Source organism: Hyperoodon ampullatus, assembly GCF_949752795.1.
Source record: "Hyperoodon ampullatus genome assembly, chromosome: 2".
Lineage (NCBI taxonomy): Eukaryota > Metazoa > Chordata > Mammalia > Artiodactyla > Ziphiidae > Hyperoodon > Hyperoodon ampullatus.
Window position 1 is genome coordinate 75033192 of NC_136915.1, and position 23256 is coordinate 75056447.

General features: G+C 40.1%; 1 protein-coding gene across 1 annotated transcript in view; it reads right to left on the reverse strand.

Moving 5' to 3' along the window:
• Positions 1-648: 648 nt before the first annotated feature.
• Positions 649-23256, reverse strand: part of LOC307049250 (uricase) — a gene marked incomplete at both ends in the record, with an annotated part of 35244 nt that continues 12636 nt past the window's right edge. Inside the window, 6 exons of the mRNA XM_079698704.1 lie at positions 649-723; positions 3232-3315; positions 5293-5416; positions 6969-7155; positions 21754-21832; positions 21932-22048. Of these exons, the coding sequence (XP_079554830.1) occupies positions 649-723; positions 3232-3315; positions 5293-5416; positions 6969-7155; positions 21754-21832; positions 21932-22048 (666 nt within the window). The remainder of the gene's footprint in view (positions 724-3231; positions 3316-5292; positions 5417-6968; positions 7156-21753; positions 21833-21931; positions 22049-23256) is intronic.

Genomic DNA, 23256 nt, shown 5'->3' on the forward strand with positions numbered 1-23256 from the left:
CCATTTACACTTTTTTCAGTGCCTCAGTGTATACTAAATATTCTTTAAGGGTTGTAAAAGTCATAAAACCAATACATTAAGATTAAAGAGTACTTTTAGAGTGGAAATATACTCCCAATGATACATATGCTAGAGCATTCTTAAGAACTCAAGTATTTAGTCTAATTGAAGTCACAATGGTGATATTTTTCAAAATATGATATTGTCATTAATATCACTGCATTACCAAGGAGCAAGTTTTAGCATCAGTAGGATGAAAACAATGCTAGCTTCTTAAACTTGTGCACAAAATTAACTGGTATCACACCTCCATTGATTCATGATTATCTTCTTAATGAATGGATTCTAAAGCTTCTCTAAGATAGGAAGGAACAAGACCACTGAAATGAAATATTGATTTATGATTATTCTAATACTGCTCAGCATTTGTAAAGTAAACTGTGTCCACAAAGCATGTTATAATTACTAATTCTGAAACACTTTGCTGAGCTAGGTGTAGAAGAATTCTTTCATATAGGTGCAAAATGAACACTATAACTCAACATACTAGGTTGAAATTTTGCATGGCTACACACTATGATTTCCAGCATCACAAGTGGCTTAAGGAATGCCTCAGCTGAGAATGGACTCCCACTGGTGGCCACAATGTTACAGCTTTGAAGTCAGCTTCCTCTTGACTGTACCAGTAATTCTGCCATATGGATTGTCTAATGGTAGCAAGACCTGTAGAAAAACCACATGGTAAATTCAGAGGCATTAAAACAGACCTACCCTTTTTTCTACAAATCAATATGAAATCAACAACAAAAAACAACTTGCTAAACAGGAAAATGTATAGGCCCTACAGTAGTTACTTCAAGCAAGGTAATACCTTACTTTCTGGCAATAGTTGAGACCTGAGGCGATTTTCCAGAAAATTAGAGTTTTTTGAAAAATTTTAATCATCAGGATATAAATGTTTCTCAAATTCATTACATTTCCCTGCTTTTTAAACAGAGTGTGGTGAACATAATTTGGCCTTTGCTTGATGACTCGCTCTGAACGCCAATCATTGTCAATGCTAAATACTGCCGTGCCCTCAGGAACATTTGAGGTCCTCAGGGCTCTTAGCCCAATGCTAAATGGCTCCAGACAGCTGTGCATTTACAGTTCTTCTGTCTTCCCACCCTGTCATTTGTCAGTTCTCTGCTGTTTTCAGTGTGTCCTGACTCACTGAGGGCTTCTCATATGTTGCCCTCACTATGTACACACCTGCTGAGTGAGGGCCCAAGAGTGGCTCCAGCCAGCCCCAGAGAGCAGACACAGACGTGGGGACAGCTTGTTCGGTCACTCGGGTGCCTTTATGCGGAGCCCTGGCCCAAAGGGACTCGGGCCTTCCTGCCTCCAGGTCTCCAGAGGAAGCTTCGTGTCTTACTTCTTGAGCAAAAGACACTGTGGCCTCAGTCTGCTGGCACACCTTCGAGCTAGGATCACTGCAGGCCCGAGGCATCGGGGGCCCTGGGAGACCCTCCTCTCTCCATCTGGGCTCCTGAGCTAAGCACTGCTCTATTCATGATGCCTGACCCTTTCTGTTTGGGGCCCATTGGTTTCACCTTTGTTGAACATGCCCAGGTCCCTTTCCTGCCCTTTAGAAAATAATCAGTTGGGACTTCCCTGGTGGTGCAGTGGTTAAGAATCCACCTGCCAAAGCAGGGGACACGGGTTCGAGCCCTGGTCTGGGAAGATCCCACATGCTACGGAGCGACAAAGCCTGTGCACCACAACTACTGAGCCTGCTCTCTAGAGCCCACGCACCACAACTACTGAGCCTGCTTTCTAGAGCCTGCGCACCACAACTACTGAAGCCCACGTGCTCTAGGGCCCTGTGCTGCAACTACTGAAGCCGAAATGCCTAAAGCCCGTGCTCAGCAACAAGAGAAGCCACTGCAATGAGAAGCGCGCTCACCGCAACTAGAGAAAGCCAGCGTGCAGCAATGAAGACCCAATGCGGGAAAAAAAAAAAAAGTTCTGGAAATGTATAGTGGTAAAAAAAAAAAAGTAATCAGTCAAAAAAGTCTTTACATTCTAATTAACAGCATTCTGGGAATCTACATCCTCTCCTTCCTCTGAAGTAAATAGTGCTGCCTCTCCTTTCAGCTGAGTGGACAGCGAGTGGGACCAAGATTGCACTCCTCTTTAACTCAGGGCCCTATACCAACTACACCTGGCAACCGAGCATGACCTTAGTTACCCAGCACTGCTCCCCAGCCTCCAGCTCCAGCTGTAGTGGTACAAAGCCTGATGGAGCCCTCAACATAATTTTCAGAACAGAAACAAGGTACCTGGCCAGAGGGGCTGTGACTAATAAGGCTCCTGGATCAGCAGGCCCAGAATGTAGGACCTTTTGGACTCCCTTCATTGGCCTTTATCCACCAAAGGATATGAGCAGCAGGGCCATGGTAATAGATAGTCCCTTCCTATCTCACTCCCCCTACACACTAAAAGCAGCCAATAGAATGGTGTTTTTTAGCATTCTAGAAGCCCATGGGAAGATGGATCAAATAGAGAAAACCTGCCATTCTGAGAGTCGTCCAAGTGGGGAAGGGACAGTTCTGATCTCCCAGGACTGACCACAGCAGGCTACCTGTTGGGACTTCAGGCTGGCTAGTCAGACACACTGACTTGGCTTAACCTTTTGCATGGCTGAAAACAAGTCAGGGTAAGTGCTTTTTTCAAGGCAAGGTTTCCTTTCAAAAAATGAACTTCCTCATCTTGCCTGCTGTAATTGCAACTAGAAACACAAATATCTTCATTTTTTGTGTGTATATTGTATTCAACTTAAATTGACTACTTAAAAGTTAGAGATGATAGAAGAAAATGAAAATAGAATCTTTCTTTTCCTCCTCATCGCTTCATGATAGAAGAATAATGGAGCTGTGTCCTTCTGTGGCAATTTTCGGAGAAGTAGATCTCAAAGCTATTTCCTTGGGCACACGCTGTTCTTTATTTGTCTTTTACTGTCTACAACTTCCAACCTTCCTTTATAAGTATTCATCCACTTCTAGCATGCTCCAGCCTCAGATAGTGAAAGGCCAGAGTCTAAGAGGGCTCTAAGCAGTGGCAACTATAAATATTCCAAAAGCAACAGCTGTTAGGAGTTGTGACAGGGGATAGTATCATCCCAAGTTTATAAAGAGGGGTAAAGAGTGGGTGGGGGGAAATGTGCTTTAAATATGTTTGAAGTTCTCTTACCTCTTCCCTGTTGATCAGTCCCATCTGGGACATGTCTATGGTAAAGTAGTGAATGTTTGGCAGGCTGATTTCCATAGCTTCTATCTGAAATCGACAACAATATGCATTACATGGGGAAACTGTGAATCTGTCTCTCTTACTCCTTCCCCCCAACCCCCAACTACCCACTAGCTCATTACTCAGATTCTACCTGTCTCTGAGATGTTCCTCTGATGTTCCTCTACTGCTTGACACTGTTCTCTCCTGCTAGTACTATTATTAAATGATGGACCCACTCTTCTCTCTGTGTACGAAATCCATTTCTCAGAAAAGTAAAATCTCCTTGGGTCAGAAACCTGGGACATCTGCAGCATCCAACTGGCCTCCTGGTGCTGGCTCGTCAACCTCTTAAATTCCCCCTCCATCCATTCCCTCCTCTCCAGGCTTGTCTCTAACATTTGCAGGCCCTGGAGTAAGACTACAATTGGACGACCCCATACCAGATGTTTAAAGATTTAAAAGTTATGAATCAAGCTAAAGTACTTTCAAGTGAGATATATTCTGTCCCTCTAACTTGACAAATATTCCTTCTTCACAATCTGGAAGGTCAGGATCGAATTTAAAGTTCTCTGATTCCTTGCAGCATCATGCCAGGACCTGGCATCATGGGAAGAGCCAGCCGTCAGCCCTGGCCATCCCATCTTCTCTCTTGGACTCATGTGGGTGGTTACCCCAGCTTGCATGTCAAGTCCCATTCATACCTCTAGCAAACATTTGCCCCTTTTCTCACTCTCGGGCTTAAGGGTACACTGATGGCATGACCTGCACTCTAGGGCCTAGATCTGGGGAACAGGCTTGCACAGGTTCTAGGAGAAGTCTCGGGGTTATTTGGGCAGGATATTCTGGGATGTAAACATCCAGAGAATGGTCTAGAAGGGGAAGCACGGGCTCCTGAAGTGTTTGTTGCCTTGGTCCCATGGACTCCTCACCCAGCGGAGAGAGGCATAGCTAGAGGAGGGCTTGGAGGGTGTGTGTGGGCCGTGGCAGGAGTCCCTTGTGCCCAGGTCTAAGGATGGCGCTGTTCCTCTCCATCCCATCATGGCCTTAGTTCACATCCTCATTGCCAGTTTTCTGCCACAGCCTCCCAACAGTTCTTCTTGTCTATGGCCCATGATCCCTTCAATCTATCACATGTCTTTCAGAGTGGTCTTTCTAGAGTGCAAATCTGGTAGCGCCACACCTTGCTTAGATCCCTCAGTGGCTCCTAAGAGTTTTCAGGGTAAAATACAGACTCTACAGAGAAGCCCACAAAGGGCTTCCCAATCTGCTTCCCAACTCATCTCTAGGCACATGGAAAGACTTTCACTCCTGGAGCTTCACTTGTGGCAGAGCCTCAGCAGTAAATGACCGTTCCATGCTGCTTCCTGTCTCCACCCCTACCCGCTCTCTCACCCTTGAGTATGAATTCAGATAACCCCTACCTGTCCCTTAAGACTCAGCTCAAATACCTCTTCCTCCAGAAAGCCTGGCTTGCACTATCCCCTACACCGGAGTTAGGTGACTTCCTCTGAATTTCCATAATATTCTATTCTCTATTGAACTGTTAGTTTACTTATTTTCTCCTTTCACTTAATGATGAACTCCTTGAGGGTAGGGACGATGTCTAATTTATCTCTGATTTCCTCATGTGCTGACAGAGACATAATAACCATTCAATAATATCGAATGGATGGATGGATGAAATCTCTCTGCATTTATCCTTCATTCTCTGGCTCTCCTGAAACATAGACCCTTGGGATAATTACCCCTCTTTCAGGGCATTTGAGTGTCCTAAATTGTAGCAGGTTGAAGAGACTCAGAATTTTCAACAAAACTAAAGAACAACAGCAGTGGCCTGTGTTTTCAGGTCAGACAGATTTTTACATTTTTTAATTCTCTTCTCACTTGCTATAACAAGCTTTTGAGCAACAACAGATGTCATTTTTCATGTGTCTTCCACTTTCTTATTTTAACTCTCTTTCTCAGAGCTGACAGGAGACACAAGTTCTCTCAGTCCTTGGAATGGCAAGTGACAAAACCTACCTCAGGAACCTGGCTCAGGGAGAGCACCTGGATGTCATAGAGGGTCTTCTGGATAGAGGGCGAGTACTCGCCTTTGTCATAGGGTCCAGCAAATTTCTTCAGGAAAATGTCCCTAAGAGTGTCCCTAAAACACAGAAAAGAGAACTGAGGCCTCTCACAGGGTGGTCTTTGGGGAATGTATTATGAAGCTAAGAAGTGGTACCCTCTCTGTCTCCCCAAAAACAATTTTATTGCTGGTTTTAGAGAGGATTAATATCCTGTAATGCCAAAAAGAAAAAAAAAAAAAACCCTAACTTCCCATTTCCCTACACACACACACATGCACACAAGTCAATAAACCTATTGAGCATAACTAGGTTATCTTCATAATCTGGCACCAGGGCCCAGTGGGGCTTCCAGGGTAAGTTTCCCTCTATGCTTGAAGAATTTTTGAAGAGGACTTCCTAGTATTCTAATCTGCTTGGCTTGGCCCGTTGCTTGAATTGCTGCATTTTCAGGGGTATTACCATGTCAGGCTGTGTGCTAAGTATTTTATGTAATTACTTCATTAAATTCTCTCAATATACCTGAGGCAGGTACTATTATTATCTCCAATTTAGAGATGAGGAATCTGAGCTAAAAGTTAAATGATCTACTTAGTGGGAGGCCCAGCTTGTACCCCGACTGGCTCAATTTCGTGCCCTTTTCAACATAAATACATCAGACTTCTGCCCATGGGGAACACTTGAAAAAAGGAGAAAAAATATTGAGGTGAGGTTCTCTTCAAGCATTTCCAACCTATCACATAATAAAAGGAGTGGAGTAACACTCTGCCAGTGGGAGGAAGCTACCAGGGGGCAGATTCCAGCTATCACAGGGTAGAAGTTTCTAACAATTAGAGCTTCAGCAAAGGAATGAGATACCTGCTCAAAAAGCAAACTGGGATTCAGAGGCCTAATCACTGATTGTTGAGGATGTTAAAATAAGAGTCGTACCTTACAATGCTAAAGAATTTATCATTTATAAATGCTTCTGTAACTTCATCTCATTTTGAGTTTAGCCTCGGGTGGTCACTTGTCCCAGTTTGCCTGGGACCAAGGGGTTTCCTAGGACATAGGACTTTCAGTGTTAAAATCAGGAAAGTCCTTGACAAACTGGGACACGTTGGTCAGCCTGGTTTAGCCCTCTCTGCATCTGCCATGAAGTAACAAGGCCATTATCCTCATTTGATCCCGTGTTTCTTAAAGTGTGGCCTTTGGTCCAGCAGCATGAGCATCACCTGGGAGTTTGTTAGAAATGCACGTTCTCAGGCCCCATTCCGGGCCACAGAATTAGAACCTTTGGGGTTGGGCTCAGTGACCTGCAGTTTAATAAGCCCTCCAGGTGATTCTGATACACAATCATGTTTGAGCACTACTGATTTAGTCAATTAAAAAACAGAGGATCAGGGAAATCAGGTGGTCCACTCAAGGTCATTATATCTAATAGCATCTTAGCTAATAGTGCAGATTTACTAACTCAAAGTAAGACCAGTATTCTTCCTGTTATCCATCAGAAGGGATGTCTTCCAATGGGGAGGCGGAATTGAATGGCTTCCAAGTTTCCCTTTCAGATGGAAGACTCCATGAACTCTGGGCCCCTGGAAAAGAGGGCGGACACTACCTCCACCAGCGCCAGGCCCTAGCACTTGTTCATACCAGGTGGCCTCAAAGTCCACGTCTCTGCCCTGGTGGTAGCGCCACTTGCAGTACACTTGGGTAGCAAAGCACCGGTCCTTCACCTCAGGGAGGGTGGTGAACTGGTCCCTGATGAATCCTTCAAATCCGGACTGGGTTGTTTTCAAGATTTTGAGGTCTTTTATTCCAGAATTAATGACTGGAGGTCCTGTTTTATGTCAAAAGGTAAGAGGGGATGAGGTCATAAAGAAAACAGTGCCTTCTTACTGCCTAGCCCTGAGGATCCTGGTCATTAAAACATGGCACACTACATTTGTACAAAGAGCTACATCACTGCCTGTGTTTTCTCTCTCCCTGTCTCCTCTGAAGTCCATATGATGAAGACGGTGTGCCTTGCCCTCTCTCTGAATTCCACAACTCCCTGCCTTCTCATGCCCTAGGAGGACTGAAGGTCAGAGGTTAAACGTACATGCTGTGTTGAAGCCCACAGGAACAAATACCTTTTTCTCAGCTATGTGAAGAGGTATCTTCTAGGCCAATTACCTTCCACATTTTGAGCTCCATCTCATTCAGCAGGCAGTCATGCTGGAATGAGTTAATAAACTCCTCAAAAGCAGCTCCTCTGCCTGCTATTGTGACGTCCTTGACTGGGGATCACCCTCATGTGGATTGTCTACACTGCTGATGGCTCCAATCACCACCAGACCCCTCAGCTTCCTTGCGTTTATGAACTCAGCAACACCAGAAAATTTCATGAATAGGTAGCATCATGGGCCTGGATGAGCCTAAATAGAGACTGGGAAGATGAGGTCAGTGACCCATGAGGTATAGATTGCCTATGTGGATACTCATAAAGGTCTTTGTTTTTTGGCTGAACTGAGAAGGTGCAAAGTTGGCTTGTGGGGACCTGGGCAGGGTGGGCAGAGTTGAAAACAATGGAGGAGATGACATGTCTCTCCGGCCGTCCCTACATTACCTCATGAGGTGCATCAGGGAGGTGAAGGGGAGAGAGGCATAATCTGAAAAAGCTGTTTACTTATGCCTGGCAGTTCTAGGTCAGGGCCCAGATGACAGGTAGGGTACCGAGTTAGTGAGGGGAAGATTCTCTCTTTGTTTTTCTATGTGGAACACACTGTAGTTCCAGCAGTTTGGTGAAGCCTGAAGAACACATGGCACCAGGTGACATGCTGGGAAGCCCCAGGGTACAATGTCTGTGGAAAGCAGCCTTCTTCCCAAGGAGGAGTGGCAACTGGCACAGCAAATGCTGGGCAGAGCCAGTGAGGCAGCAGTTGTACTCAGTGGATGCAAAATTCTCCCTGAGCATGTGTGAGACAGCCCTCCAGGCTGGGAGAAGGTAGGAAAGTTTGGCTGGAGAGGTACAGCAGTTTTGTAATGAGAGAGCAACAAGGTCAAGGTCATGGGAATTAACTTCACCATGGCCTTATTTGTATGTGCAGGCTGGTGAGGCCAGGACACTCAGGGGGCACTTGGGTGCAAACTCCCAAAAGCATAGTCAAGGCAGAATGACTTAGATCACCTCTTTTCAGTCTTGAAATTAGTCCAGGCTAATATCTATGCTTTTTGACCTGTTGAATCTTAAGCCAAGAGCTGGAGGTATCAGGCATCACTATGTTGTGCATGGTCTTAGTTGAAGAATAAGAATGTAACCCACAATCCTCAATTAAAATCCAGGGCAGGGCTTCCCTGGTGGCGCAGCGGTTGAGTCCACCTGCCAACGCAGGGGACACGGGTTCGTGCCCCGGTCTGGGAAGATCCCACATGCCACGGAGCGGCTAGGCCTGTGAGCCATGGCCACTGAGCCTGTGCATCCGGAACCTGTGCTCCACAAAGGGAGAGGCCACAGCAGTGAGAGGTCCGCATACCACACACACACACACACACACACAAATCCAGGGCAGCTCTTAATAATCCAATGGTTTACATCATCCTGTGTGATTTCTATTGCTGTGGTTAACTCAGGAGCTGTGGACTTTCAGAAGTAGGTAAATAATGACTATATTTTGATATTTTCCCAACCACATGTGTGTGCCTACCAGAGAGAGCAGTGGCCATAGTTAGTGGTAGATTTGCTGATTAAATATGTGCTGATTAAATAAACTGTTCTGGTCACAGTGTTCTAGGATAATGTGGTAAGAGAGAAAATGGTATTTTCTCAATTGGAAAATACTGAAGTTCTCATTGGAAGCTATATCTGAATCAGGATCAAGAGAAAGATACCAGCAATGATTTCATGCCTTAGGTTGGCTGGGTTTATCAGATTCTAAGTGTTATCAAGACACGATTCTGCAAAATCAGCATTTCTAACAGTGTACAGCTGACCCAAGTGAGTTGTAAGTCTCAGACCCAAGAGAATTACAGAAGCAATCAATAAGTATCCGTTAAATGAATGAATGAGTGCAGTAAAATTGACTCACCTTAACAACTTAGCCTTACAACTTAGTGTCTTTTTCTTCTAGACAGTTCTCCTCCATCAATCTTTACCATTTCCCTTCCTGATCTGCCCCCTCCCCTCAACCCTCACACACAGACAGTGTGACAGTGTGAGAAGGGGAGGACATCAACACTGAATGAGAAGGTCCTGACTGCCAGCATGCGTTCTAGTCATATGGCTAGACACTGGCAGAGGTGGAGTTTAAACTCAGCACCCCATTATGAGATTTCATGCTTTTCTTCCCCCTTTTTGGATCACTCCCCATCCTCAAAATGTTTCCTCCTTCCTTTAACTCTCTCTTCCCATTTCTGTAATAAAAGAGGACTTTCCAAGAGACAAGAAAGTTGACACCGCCATTCCGCAATGTGCATTCAGGGCTCAGACAGAGCCCCCAGTTGAAAAATATCATCCCCGTTGGTTTGAAATGAAGATTGAAGCAACACTTTTAGAAATGACCCCATGTGTCTTGAAAACATTTTATCATTTTAAAAATTCCTATTGAAATACCAAGACCCCTTAGAGGAGTGACTCCTTAAGCCTTTATAAACTAAGATCATAATTTACTTCCAACAGTAATCCCTTCTAGAAAAAAAAATCCTATAGAAATGAAACTTGAATTTGCAATCAGAAGTGGGGTTAGGGCAAGTAGTGGGAATCCTCGAAGGGGGATAAAGAGAAGTCAAGGGAAACGAAAGGCAAACTTTATCTATTTCTGCTTTTCCTATACAGCTGGCCTTGATCACCAGCATCTATGTGAGCCAACCAGACTTTGAATCCTCAGTAGTCTCAATCATAAAAGGATTTCCAGATGCAGGGTTTCATATGTTTGAGTCCACAGTCTTGGGACTCAGGTTCCTTGAATTCAGCCTCAGTACTCTCCATGCCTCTCCTCCCCTATTTATGGGCAGTATTTCCTTGATAGAATTACTTAACCTCTCTTTACCTTAATTTTCTCATCTGCAGGAGAAGATAATCATAACTATTTCCTAGAGATGATAGATGTCTAAGATAATACACATAAAGGACTTAGTAACTTAGTAAAATGGCTGTCCAGGAGGAAATGCTCTATAAAATTATTTTGATGATTTTGTCCTAATTGACCTTTTCTTCTTGAAGTCAACCCCCTGTAACTACTTCCCATGTTTCACAAAGGCTCATTGGGTCTGAAAACTCCTGACATGCCATCCCTATCCACCTCCAGCCCTGTGATGAGATTTATTGATCTTTGGGGAGTGTCAGTCTGCTAGCAACTTTGAAATGATCTACTTTCTTGCTAGAATCTGAAAATGGAGAAAGCAGTTGCATTTTCTAATGTGTTTTGACCTCAGTTTCACATGGAATAAAACATCTCATGTTCTCAAAGACAGTTCACTACTGCCACAGTTTAGGCAGAACGCAAAACATCTACTCTGGTGTGCTCATCATTCTATGAACAACGACAAAAACCTATTCTCTTTGAATTTGAAAAATACATTTTCTTGGCACGCATCAGACACCCTGGATGAAATCTGGGAGCTTATTTTATCTTCTCTGTTGGCGGTGCCCCAGCTTTCTGAACACTGGTAAGAACCTGAGCCTTTCAAATTCATGGGCCCATCAACTAAAAATATGATGCTTCACACATTCTTAAAAAGATTCCAGTTTAGACTAACAAGAAGTAATTCAACCCAAAAGACTGTCCTTTTCTAGGTTACTTCCTATGAAACCACTTAATCAGCTCTTTTTTGCCTTTCTGCCATGGTTATGGAGTAACGCAAAAGGAAGATTTTCACATTTTACTTTGCTAGAACATAATCTTTTCTAACTTTCAGTGTCCTCCTACACACTTAACAGATTGTGGTTTATCTCTCAGAGAAGCATACATCCTACCCCTTCAGGTCTCTAAGGGAAAGAAACTGCAAATTAATAGAAACTAAGCCTGATTCCTTACCTACGCATCAGGTGTCACAAAGCACAAAGCTTTACTGAGCCAAGAAAAAAAATTCCTGTCATGAAGGGGATAATTGCTTCCACATTTAACACCTCCAAAAAGGACACAAATAGCTAAAAGGAGGATATTTTAAAACTATATTAAATCATTCTAGTAGAAAACCTCAAATTTGTAAAGTGCTAGAAAAAGTGAAGATCAATTAAATATCATTTGCCTTTGAGAGTCCATTTAGCTCATGTAGGTAGGATGAAAGCTCCCTGTGTGCAATTCTGGATGGGGAGAGATGACGTCACCCAATGGAAGGAAGTTAACTGGGTTTTTGTACAATGAGGTGATGATCAAGATGATTTTTAAAAGATCTTCTGCTTGCCAAGAACTTTTCTTTTGGAATAACTGAAGACTGTCTTAGTCTTGATATCAAAATGACACAAGCAGCCTTTTTGGCAGTGGCCATCTCTGTCCTGAGTCTCCCACTTTCCCCACCTCATTTCTTCCATCTGCCCTGCTTGACACCTCTTAAATCTCTTCTCCTCCAGGACTTTAGTTTTATCAACCTTCTTCCTAAAATCTTCCTTCTACCCCTACTCGTCTCCATGTCAATAGATTTTTTTTTTCACCACTACAAGACAGTATCTCATTCAAAATCTCTTCTCTATCTTCCATTCCTCTATTTGGTTATGCTTTAGTTGAATTTTTATAATTAGTGTCAGATTGGGAGAAATTTGATGCTTAAAGAATTATGAATTATAATTCAAATTGTGTGTGTGTGTTGGGGGGAGGTGTTGGGGAGATTCTCTGCTTAGTTCAACTAGTTTAAATTAGTGACTCAACCATCCCAGTGACTTTAAGGCTTGGCTAAGCTTGTAGTTCACAGAGACTCACAGAGAAACACTTTGGAAGATGGAGGTTCCATATAACACCTACATCAACGGCCTGTACCACACATGCAGAGCCTAGCTTTCCTCTCAGAGCTGGGGAAGTCACAAAAATAACACCAGCCCTCATCTCTTCGGTGAAAAAATTTCTCTCTCTCTGCCAGATTCTCCCATGGAACTAGCAGACTTTGAAACAGCTAAAAGCACACTTAATGATGTAGCTTTAAAAGATACCCTAGGAAAAAAATAGTGTAATGGGAGTTTTATAGCAATTCTCAGGGCCTAAAGTGGGTGCTTCAGATTCAGCAGGCTTTCTATAAATGTTTGTTCAATTAATAAGAATGAATCCAGTCCACCAGGAGAAACCCAGTTACATATCCTGATGGGAAAATTTACAGGCTGAATGGGTGATTAAGTACATGTGTTTGAGGAGGCAGAATTCTCACTATCCTAGCCAGCCCCCCACAAAAAGCCCTACTTAGAGGTTTGTAACAACAGCCTTCAGCATGTGAATTGGGGTGTGTGTGTTTGTGTAAGATGATTATTTTCTTTAGTTAAGCCTATGCAAGGGCATTTCTTATGACAGTGATTGTACACTGAATCACCTCATGATATCTGCAGTTTTAGCTCCTGGAAAATAAGCAAATTAAGAATTAAACTTTGTTACCAAAAATAAACGGCATAGACCCCTACTCTCCAAAGAGGGACAGAGTACAAATGTCATCTTCAAATAGACAAAACAGGAAGATACACACACAGGAATGTGTGCACACATACCGCACACACCCAAGGCAGCAGATGCCTCCTTCCCTGCTGACCCCTGCCAGCCCCCGCGGGAAGGGGGGAGGTGCTGGACTCCAGACAAGTCAAGCTGGAGCTCTGGGAACACTGCCAAAATGATCACAACACCCTGAAGTTTCCTGCAGAAAGAGAAAGCTTTGGCCTGATTCTGTTGATTAGCTTCCACCCTGTAGCAGCCAGGTGACTAGAATTCAGGCTGATGATAGCTCCTGCTAATTCCTGGAAAGAACAAGGGTGTGAAGAGCAGTCTGTTTTCTTCCTATGATCAGCTGAGCCCTATATTTGGCCCCTGCACTTCCACCTCCAGGGGTCTGCTAAATATTCTTGCAGAGGGAGGTCACCAATGATGCCTACTTGCCAAACTGCACACTCTCTTCAGTTTTCTTTTAAACCAAACTTCTTAACCTTCCTGTGGTGGAGACAACTAGCAGGTCCTCTTCCTCCTGGGTCCCCGGCTAGACTACATTTCCTGGCCTTACTTGCAGTTAGGTGTGGCTGTGTGATTGGGTTCTCTTCATTTGATGTGCTCTGTGCTACTTCAGGCCTTGAGCAGTTTTGCCTCCTCCTTTTTTTCTTGAAGCTCTTTTCTTCTCCTCATTGTCTGGTATGGGGAATCTACTCTCAAGGTGATCCCAGAAAGTGAGGATCAAAACTGTCTGGTTGCATCAACCTGGATTCCTGAATAACTTCCTGGAGTGGAGCATCCTCCCAACACACACACACACACACACACACACACACTGAACTTGACTTTTACAAAAATCTGTAAACTTCATGTGTGAAGCCACTACATATAAGCCTGCTTATTATGCATTCTATTATCTCAATAACTATCCCTCATTTCTTGAAATGTATTTTCCCTTTGCTTCCATGACACCACTCTCTCCAAGCCTCCTCCTGGTCCCTCTGACCATTCTTCTCTCTCACTTTTTAAACTGTCCAACACTTAAACTGGGGAATTTTCCCCCAGGCCCTCTCATCTTTCCTCTTCTCACTTTATATGTTTTTCTGGATTGTTCCTTCTTCCCCATGGCTTCACCAACCAATTTGGAAATAGATAGTCTCCAAATCCATCCCTTATTCCCAAACTTACCAGCTTCCTCTGGAAACTTCCTCATTATATGTATTATTCTTAATCAACACCCACAGGCCCCTGACTTTAGGATAACTTTAACCCCTCCTTCTCTCTAACCTTCCATCCTTACGCAAATACTCAGACTTATAAGCACACTTCAGAAATGCCTCACATAATGTCTCTCCCCAACCTCTGTAGTCTTTTCATCTCTAACTCTTCTTCCTTAGTTCAGACTCCGTCATTTCTTCATCTCTGCAACAAGTCTCCAAATGTCTCACTACTGCCTGTTTCTCCAGCCAGTTTACCATAACCTTGGTCAGAATTACTAAACAGTACACACATACACATAAAGACCTTTCCTGGATCTCTATTATCATTCAAAATAATAATAATAACAGCTTTCTTTCAAGGAGTGCTTCTTATGTGCCAGGTACTGTGCTAAATGTTAAATTAACATTTATCTCCTTTCATTCTCTGGGTAATTGCTGAGGTAGGCACTGTTATTCTCATGTTAGAAATTTAAAAATCACTGAAGTAGTACATTTAATGTGCTCACAATCACAAAGTTATTAAGTAGAGATGCTCAAATTCAAAAACAGTTCAGTCTTCATAAAATAAATGTAGGAAATCATCCACATGCAATGCTAGTAGGGAGGTTAAAAGACAAAAGAAGTCAATTCATTTGTATCCATGATAAGCAGTTAAGGGATACACAAAACAATTAGATGTAAAATATAATATCAAAAACAGTAATCATGAAGGGATCAGAGTACAAATGCAAGGTATCTATATATAGAGAGATTGCTATACAAAAACCTCACGGTAAACACAAAACAAAAATACCCACAAAAAAGAAAAAGAAATCCAAACATAATACTAAAGATAGTCATCAAATCACAAGAGAAGGGAACAAAAGAAGAAAGGGGAAAAAAGAAGAACTACCGAAACAAATCCAAAACATTAACAAAATGACAATAGGAACATACATATTGATAATTATCCTAAACATAAATGGACTAAATGGTTCAACCAAAAGACATAGACTGGTTAATGGATAAAAAAGCAGCATCCATATATGTACTGCCTACAAGAGACTCACTTCAGACCTAGAGAAACACCAGACTGAAAGTGAGGGGATAGAAAAAGGTATTTCATGCAAATGGAAATCAAAACAAAGCTGAAGTAGCAATACTTATATCAGACAAAATAGACTTTAAAATAAAGACTGTCACAAGAGACAAAGGACACTACATAATAATCAAAGGATCAATCCGAAAAGAAGATATAACAATTGTAGATATATATGCACCCAACATAGGAGCACCTTAATATATAAGGCAAATGTTAACAGACATAAAAGGAGAAATTGACAGTAACATAATAATAGAGGGGGACATTAGCTCTCCATTACATCAATGGACAGATCATCCAGATAGAAAATCAATAAGGAAACACAGACCTTAAATGATACATTAGATCAGCTGGCCTTACTTGATATTTATAGAACATTCCATCTGAAAGCAGCAGAATACACATTCTTTTCAAGTGCACATGGAACATTCTCCAGGATAGATCACACACTGAGCAACAAAGCAAGCCTCGGTAAATTTAAGAAAATTGAAATCATATCAAGATCTTTTCCAGCTGCAACCCTATGAGGCTAGAAATCAACTATAAGAAAAAAACTGCAAAAAAACACACACATGTGGAGGTTAAACAATATGTTGCTAAACAGCCAATGGATCACTGAAGAAGTCAAAGAAGAAATCAAAAAATACCTAGAGACAAATGAAAATGAAAACACAAGGATCCAAAACCTATGGGACACAGAAAAAGCAGTTCTAAGAGGGACGTTTATAGCAATACAAGCTTACCTCAGGAAACAAGAAAAATCTCAAATAAACAACCTAATCCTATGCATAAAGCAACTAGAGAAAGAAGAATAAACAAAACCCAAAGTTAGTAGAAGGAAAGAAATCATAAAGATCAGAGCAGAAATAAATGAAATAGAAACTAAAAAAAAAACAATAGAAAAGATCAATGAAACTAAAACTGGTTCCTTGAAAAGATAAACAAAATTGATAAACCTTTAGCCAGACTCATGAAGATAAAAAGATAGAGGGCCCAAATCAAAATCAGAAATGAAGAAGGAGAAGTTACAACTGACACCACAGAAATACAATATGCCAATAAATTGGACAACCTAGAAGAAATGGACAAATTCTTAGAAAGGTACAATCTCCCAAGACCGAACCAGGGAGAAATAGAAAATATGCACAGAACAATTAACAGTAGTGAAATGGAATCAGTAACTTAAAAACTCCCAATGAATAAAATTGCTGGACCAGATGGCATCACAGGTGAATTCTATGAAACATTTAGATAAGAGTTAACACCTACCCTTCTGAAACTATTCCAAAAAATTGCAGAGGAAGGAACACTTCCAAACTCGTTCTATAAGGCCACCATCACCCTGATACCAAAACCAGACAAAGATAGCACAAAAAAAGAAAATTGTAGGTCAATAACACTGATGAACATAAACGCAAAAATCTTCAACAAAATACTAGCAAACTGAATCCAACAGTACATTAAAAGGCTCATACAGCATAATCAAGTGGGATTTATCCCAGGGATGCAAGAATTTTTCAAAATCCACAAATCCATCAGTGTGATACACCACATTAACAAATTGAAGAATAAAAACCATATGGTCATCTCAATTGATGCAGAAAAAGCTTTTGATAAAATTCAATGTCCATTTATGATAAAAACTCTCCAGAAAGTGAGCATAGAGAGAACATACCTCAACATAATAAAGGCCACATGTGACAAACCCACAGCTAACATCATACTCAATGGTGAGAAGCTGAAAGCATTTCCTCTAAGATAGGAACAAAACAAGGATGCTCACTCTAGCCACTTTTATTCAACATAGTTCTGGAAGTCCTAGTCACATAAATCAGAGAAGCAAAAGAAATAAAAGGAATCCAAATTGGAAAAGAAGTAAAACTGTCACCGTTTGCCGATGACAGGATGCTATACATAGAACATCCTAAACATCTACCAGAAAACTACTAAGCTCATCAATGAGTTTGGTAAAGTTGCTGGATGCAAAATTAATACACAGAAATCTGTTGCATTTCTATACACTAACAATGAAAGATCAGAAAGAGAAATTAAGGAACAATCCCATTTACCATCGCATCAAAAGGAATAAAATACCTAGAAATAAACCTACCTAAGGAGGCAAAAGACCTGTACTCCAAAAACTGTAAGACACTGATGAAAGAACTACAAGATGACACAAACAGATGGAAACATATACCATATTCTTGGATTGGAAGAATCAATATTGTTAAAATGACCATACTACCCAAGGCAATCTACAGATTCAATACAATCCCTATCAAATTACCAATGGCATTTTTCACAGAAATAGAACAAAAAAAATTTTTAATTCATATGGAAACACAAAAGACCCTGAATAGCAAAAGCAATCTTGAGACAGAAGAAGAGAGCTGGAGACATCATGCTCCCTGACTTCAGACTATACTACAAAGCTACAGTAATCAAAACAGTATGGTACTGGCACAAAAACAGACATATAGATCAGTGTTACAGGATAGAAATCTCAGAAATAAACCCATGCACTTATGGTCAATTAATCTATGACAGAGAGGCAAGAATTTACAATGGAGAAAAGACAGTCTCTTCAATACGTGGTGCTGGGAAAAGAGGACAGCTACATGTAAAAGAATGAACATAGAACATTCTCTAATACCATATACAAAAATAAACTCAAAATGGATTAAAGACCTAAATGTAAGACTGGATAGTATAAAATTCCTAGAGGAAAACATTGGCAGAACACTGTTTGACATAAATCTCAGAAATACTTTTTTGGATTCATCTCCTAGAGTAATAGAAATAAAAACAGAAATAAACAAATGGGACCTAACTAAACTTAAAAGTTTTGTATAGCAAAAGTAACCATAAACAAAATGAATAGACAACCTATGGACTGGGAGAAAATATTTGCAAACAATGCTACTGACGAGGGATTAATTTCCAAAATATACAAACAGCTCATACAGCTTAATACCAAAAAAACAAAGAACCCAATAAAAAAAATGGGCAGAAGACCTAAATAGACATTTCTCCAAAAAAGACATACAAATGGTCAACAGGCACTTGAACAGATGCTCAATATTGCTAATTATTAGAGAAATGTACATGAAAACTACAATGAGGTATCACTCTCACAGGTCAGAATGGCCATTATTAAAATGTCTATTAATACTAAAAGCTGGAGAGGGTGTGGAGAAAAAGGAACCCTCCTGCACTGTTGGTGGGAATGTAATTTGGTGCAGCCACTATGGAGAACAGTATGGAAGTTCCTTAAAAAGTTAAAAATAGAGTTGATCATATGATCCTGCAATCCCACTCCTTGGCATATATCCAGAGAAAATTCTGATTTGAAAAGGTACATACATGCATCCCAATGTTCACAGCTGCACTGTTTACAGTAGCCAAGACATGGAAGCAACCTAAATGTCCATCAACAGATGAATGGATAAAGAATATTACTCAGCCATAAAAAAGTGTGAAATAATGACATCTGCAGCAATATGGATGGACCTAGAGATTATCATATTAAGTGAAGTAAATCAGACAGAGAAAGACAAATATCATGATATCACTTGCATGTGGAATCTAAAAAAAATGATACAAATGGACTTATTTACAAAATAGAAATTGACCCACAGAAATAGAAAACAAACTTATGGTTACCAAAGGGGATAGAAGGAGTGGGGCGGAGATAAATTAGGAATTTGGGATTAACATATACACACTACTATAAATAAAATAGAAAAACAACAAGGACCTACTGAATAGTACATGGAACTATATTCAGTATCTTGTAATAATCTCTAGTGGAAAAGAATCTGAAAAAGAATATATATATACACATACATGTATGTATGTGTGTGTGTGTATAACCGAATCACTTTACTGTACACCTGAAACTAACACAACATTGTAAATTAACTATACTTCAATTTTAAAAAATGGTTTTAAAAAATCTGTTAATAACAATAGCAAAGCAGTAAAAAAAAAAAAAAAAGAATATAGTTTAGTCTGACAAGACCTATGGACTTAACTACCATGCAAAAACTGCCTCCTAGTTACACCAATTTTTTTTTTTTTTCTGGCCATGCTACACGGCTTGAAAGATCTTAGTCCCCTGACCAGAGATCAAACCCAGGCCCTCAACAGTGAAAGTGCAGAGTCCTAACCACTGGACCACCAGGAATTCCCTAGTTAGGCCAATCTTGCTAGTATGGTACATTAGGCCCAAACCAAGCTCTTCATCCTCATCTCTGCTCCTTACATTCTAAAAACTGAACCCTTCAACCCTGCTACCGTTGCTCAAATTCTTTGCCCTTTCAACACTAAAATCATTTGCTTAGTATGGTGATCTACATAAGGCAGATGCTCGAAATATTTGTTTCCCTCTTCCACTCTTCATGACTCCTACCCATGTACATTCTGTTTCTTCTGCCTGTAATTTCCTTTCCCCTTTCTATGTCCAGCACATTCTGAATCATTTTTCAAAAGTCAGTTGGAATATTTCCTCCTCCCCCATCAAGCCTTCCAGTCTGCCCTAGGAAGAGTTAGTTTTCTGCACCTCTTTACTCCCATAGCATACCTTTAATTTCTTCATAGTGGTCTTTAGCCCCTCATATTGCAATAAATCTATTTATAAGTCTATCTCCTACTATTCATCTACTGTGAACTCACTAGGGTCAGAGAATGTCTTATTCACGTCTGAATCTACCACCACTAGTATACCTAACAAGTCCTCAAAATCATTATTGAATGAATAGTATTTCAATCAATGACATAAATATATTTTATACAGGCTCTTATTTTTTAGTTAGCTCTCCTGAAATCTAATTCTAGCCCCTGCTATTATTTTACATAATTAAAAGTAGAATGAGAAACATGTTAAGCATTGCAAAAATCACTCAAAATGGTTTAGAGCTAACCAATATGGCAGCCACTAGCCACATGTGGCTATGAAGCCCTTGGAATATGGTAAATGGGAAATGAGACATCCTGTAAATATAAAATACACACAGAAATTCAAATATTAAATATTTCATTAATAATTTTTATATTTATTACAAATGTAAGTGGCATTTTGGAAATATTAGGTTAAATAAAAAGTATTATTAAAATTAATTTGTTTCTACTGTTCTAATGTGACTACTAGGAAAATTTTAAATTAGATATGTGGCTTGCATTATATTTCTGCTGGGAAGTGCCAGTTTAGAGTTTATAATTTTACAGGGGTATTCACACTGTGATTTGGGTAGGAAAACACTGGCCTGGGGAATCAGGAACCTCTCTCCTCCAAAGTCACATACATAAAGCAAGAAAGAAGGAAGGAAAGAAAGGAAGTTACATTTTAACTAACAAACAGCTCAGTAAACAAGTTAATATACCACATGACTACATATTTGGAGGATTAAAAAAATCATTATCTTTTCAACTTAACAACTAGTTATGCAGTCTTCTTTATATAATAATAATTTCATAACTGTTAATCAAACACTGAGAAGGCCCTGGCTGTGTCTTGAATTTAATACAGATAGGGAAAAATATAAAATGATAGCTAAAACACTAGGACTTCCTAAGGGAAGGCATTATCCAATAGAACTTAGAATGAGAGAAACTTATATTTTATTGACCTTTTAATATTTCTGACGTTTATGAGACGTCACCTCAAATTCTTACTGAAGAGAGCTAGAGAAGAAAGAAAAAGAGATACAGAAAGGAAAAGAAATGAAATGAAAGAAACAAGCAGGAAAGGGAAGGAAAAGAAAAGAGAAAAGGAAAATAGAAAAGATAGAATTTCAGAGTCCACACTCTCAATTTATAATGATCATTGAAGTTTATTTTTTATTAGAATAGAGACATTTCTACTATGGTGGTTCTATGGTTATTAGAGGTCTTCTAGTCTAAGTCTTAGTCAATTATTGAACTCTGCTCTGATAACCTCAACAAATCAGTGGAAGACACACTTTGCTAAGTTCAATAATCAGTACTAATAAGGTCTATATTGTAATTATGTTCCACAGTTAATTTTTAGATTTCTTGGTAAATAGAAAGAATTATATAATTGTCACTGCTATTTTTAAATGAGGTTTATTTTATGGTAACTATAATAATATCAGTGGTTTTATTATTATGACAAAATTTCAAGGAAATGTGATTGTTATTTTCTAGGTATTTCCTATACAGGTTATTATAATCATAGCATGGTATGGTACAAAAATTACTGGTCATAAAATTCAGAGATTTGAGCTTTTGTCAGCCTGTGCCTTTTTTTCCCCTCACTTCAAAATCATGCAATAAAAATGATTTACCCCACTCAACCTACAGATTTGCTGCAAAAGGTATTATTTCATTTTTATATTTTAAGATAAAAAGCAGATAGTTCTTTAATGTAATCAAAGTTTACACTGTTCATTCCCATCTCAGATTTAAAAGACTTCAAAATTCTCTACAGTTTTCCTTGGTGTTAATAAACAGAGTTGTTTAGAAGAAAAAAAAAAGATTGAAATTGCTATTGCAGAATCAAAACATGAAAAACATTTTCTCACCACTCCTCAACTGTTCAACCTCACAGAAGTGCGTTCCAGTGGGAGTATGAATAAATGCATGGGCATGCTTAACTCCATTCTGAAAATTAGGAAAAAAAATTATTTCCAGTAAAATTTCAACATATGTCATAAAGCCAATTTCTTTAATTAAACTGAGAGCACGAAAAAGTGAGGTAACCTTTTCAAAACGCTTCCAAGGGACTTCTTCCACATAGACTTGAACTCGAATAACATGGTTAAAAGAAGAAAGGAAATGCTCACAGATATTCACAGCAAAACTTTCTATGCTTTTGATCTGTAAAAAGAAATAAATGTGAGTGATCAGAAATACCTGTCTCACTTAAAAATCATTTTTAAATATCCATGGGACTCTCTTTCCTGATAAAGTGTTTTTTAGAATCAGAGAAACAAAGAATTAGAAAGAATTAGAGATGAATTGGTCCTAGTCCCAATTTTTCACAAGGGCTCCTAAGTGTAGTTAATGGATCACCATCACCAGGTCAGACTATCCTGTTTTTAAAAGAAAACTGTGTGCAGGAGAGGATGTGTCTATCCATCAGTGGATGAACAAAAAGGAACTTAACGTTTAGATTCTCCTCACGGTGAGCTCAGTCATCACCCATGCCAGCTAAAGTACTGCAGGATACTTCAAAACACTCTGCTGTCTTCATGAGGCTGGGAAACAGACCTCCCAGTTTCCCAAAGAAAAATGTTAATGAAGGGTCACTTCAGCTTCCTTGCCTTGCAAACAGGCCTTCTATTGACCATCCCCAGCTCTCCACCCCCATAAAGCAGCTCCCTACTTCCATTCAAATTATTCAGGTTAATTTCTAGGCAATGTTTTATGGTCCTAGTACAGTCTACAGATTATTTATGGCTTTGCCTATAATTAAGGTAGACTGTATAGGTTTCCCAAGGATAATTTTGTTTTATACCTGTTGTCTCAGAATAATTATTAATAAGCATCCTATTTCACTCTGAAAAGTATCCTGGTTTGGATAAGAAATTATGCAGTTACTCTATCTACAATGAATAAATTTAAATTGGTTTTAAGATCCAGGTCCATTCTTTCACTTTTTTGAACTTCTCACATAGTACAGGAAATATAAGAATTTGTGTTATATAGAGACCCTCTTCTTTAACACAATACAGAGCTTATTTTCAATTCATTTTTAAAGAAAGCAATGCCTTTTCCCATAGCCCTGCCTATACTTGCTGGGCCATTCTGATTAACAAGAGAGATTCAGGGTGTAGACAGACCTTGCAGAAATAATATTTCAATTAGTTTGTTCGGGCTTCCCTGGTGGCACAGTGGTTAAGAATCCGCCTGCCAGATAGCTAGTGGGAAGCAGCCGCATAGCACAGGGAGATCAGCTCGGTGCTTTGTGACCGCCTGGAGGGGTGGGATAGGGAGGGTGGGAGGGAGACGCAAAAGGGAGGGGATATGGGAACACATGTATATGTATAACTGATTAAATAAAAAAAAGAATCCGCCTGCCAAAT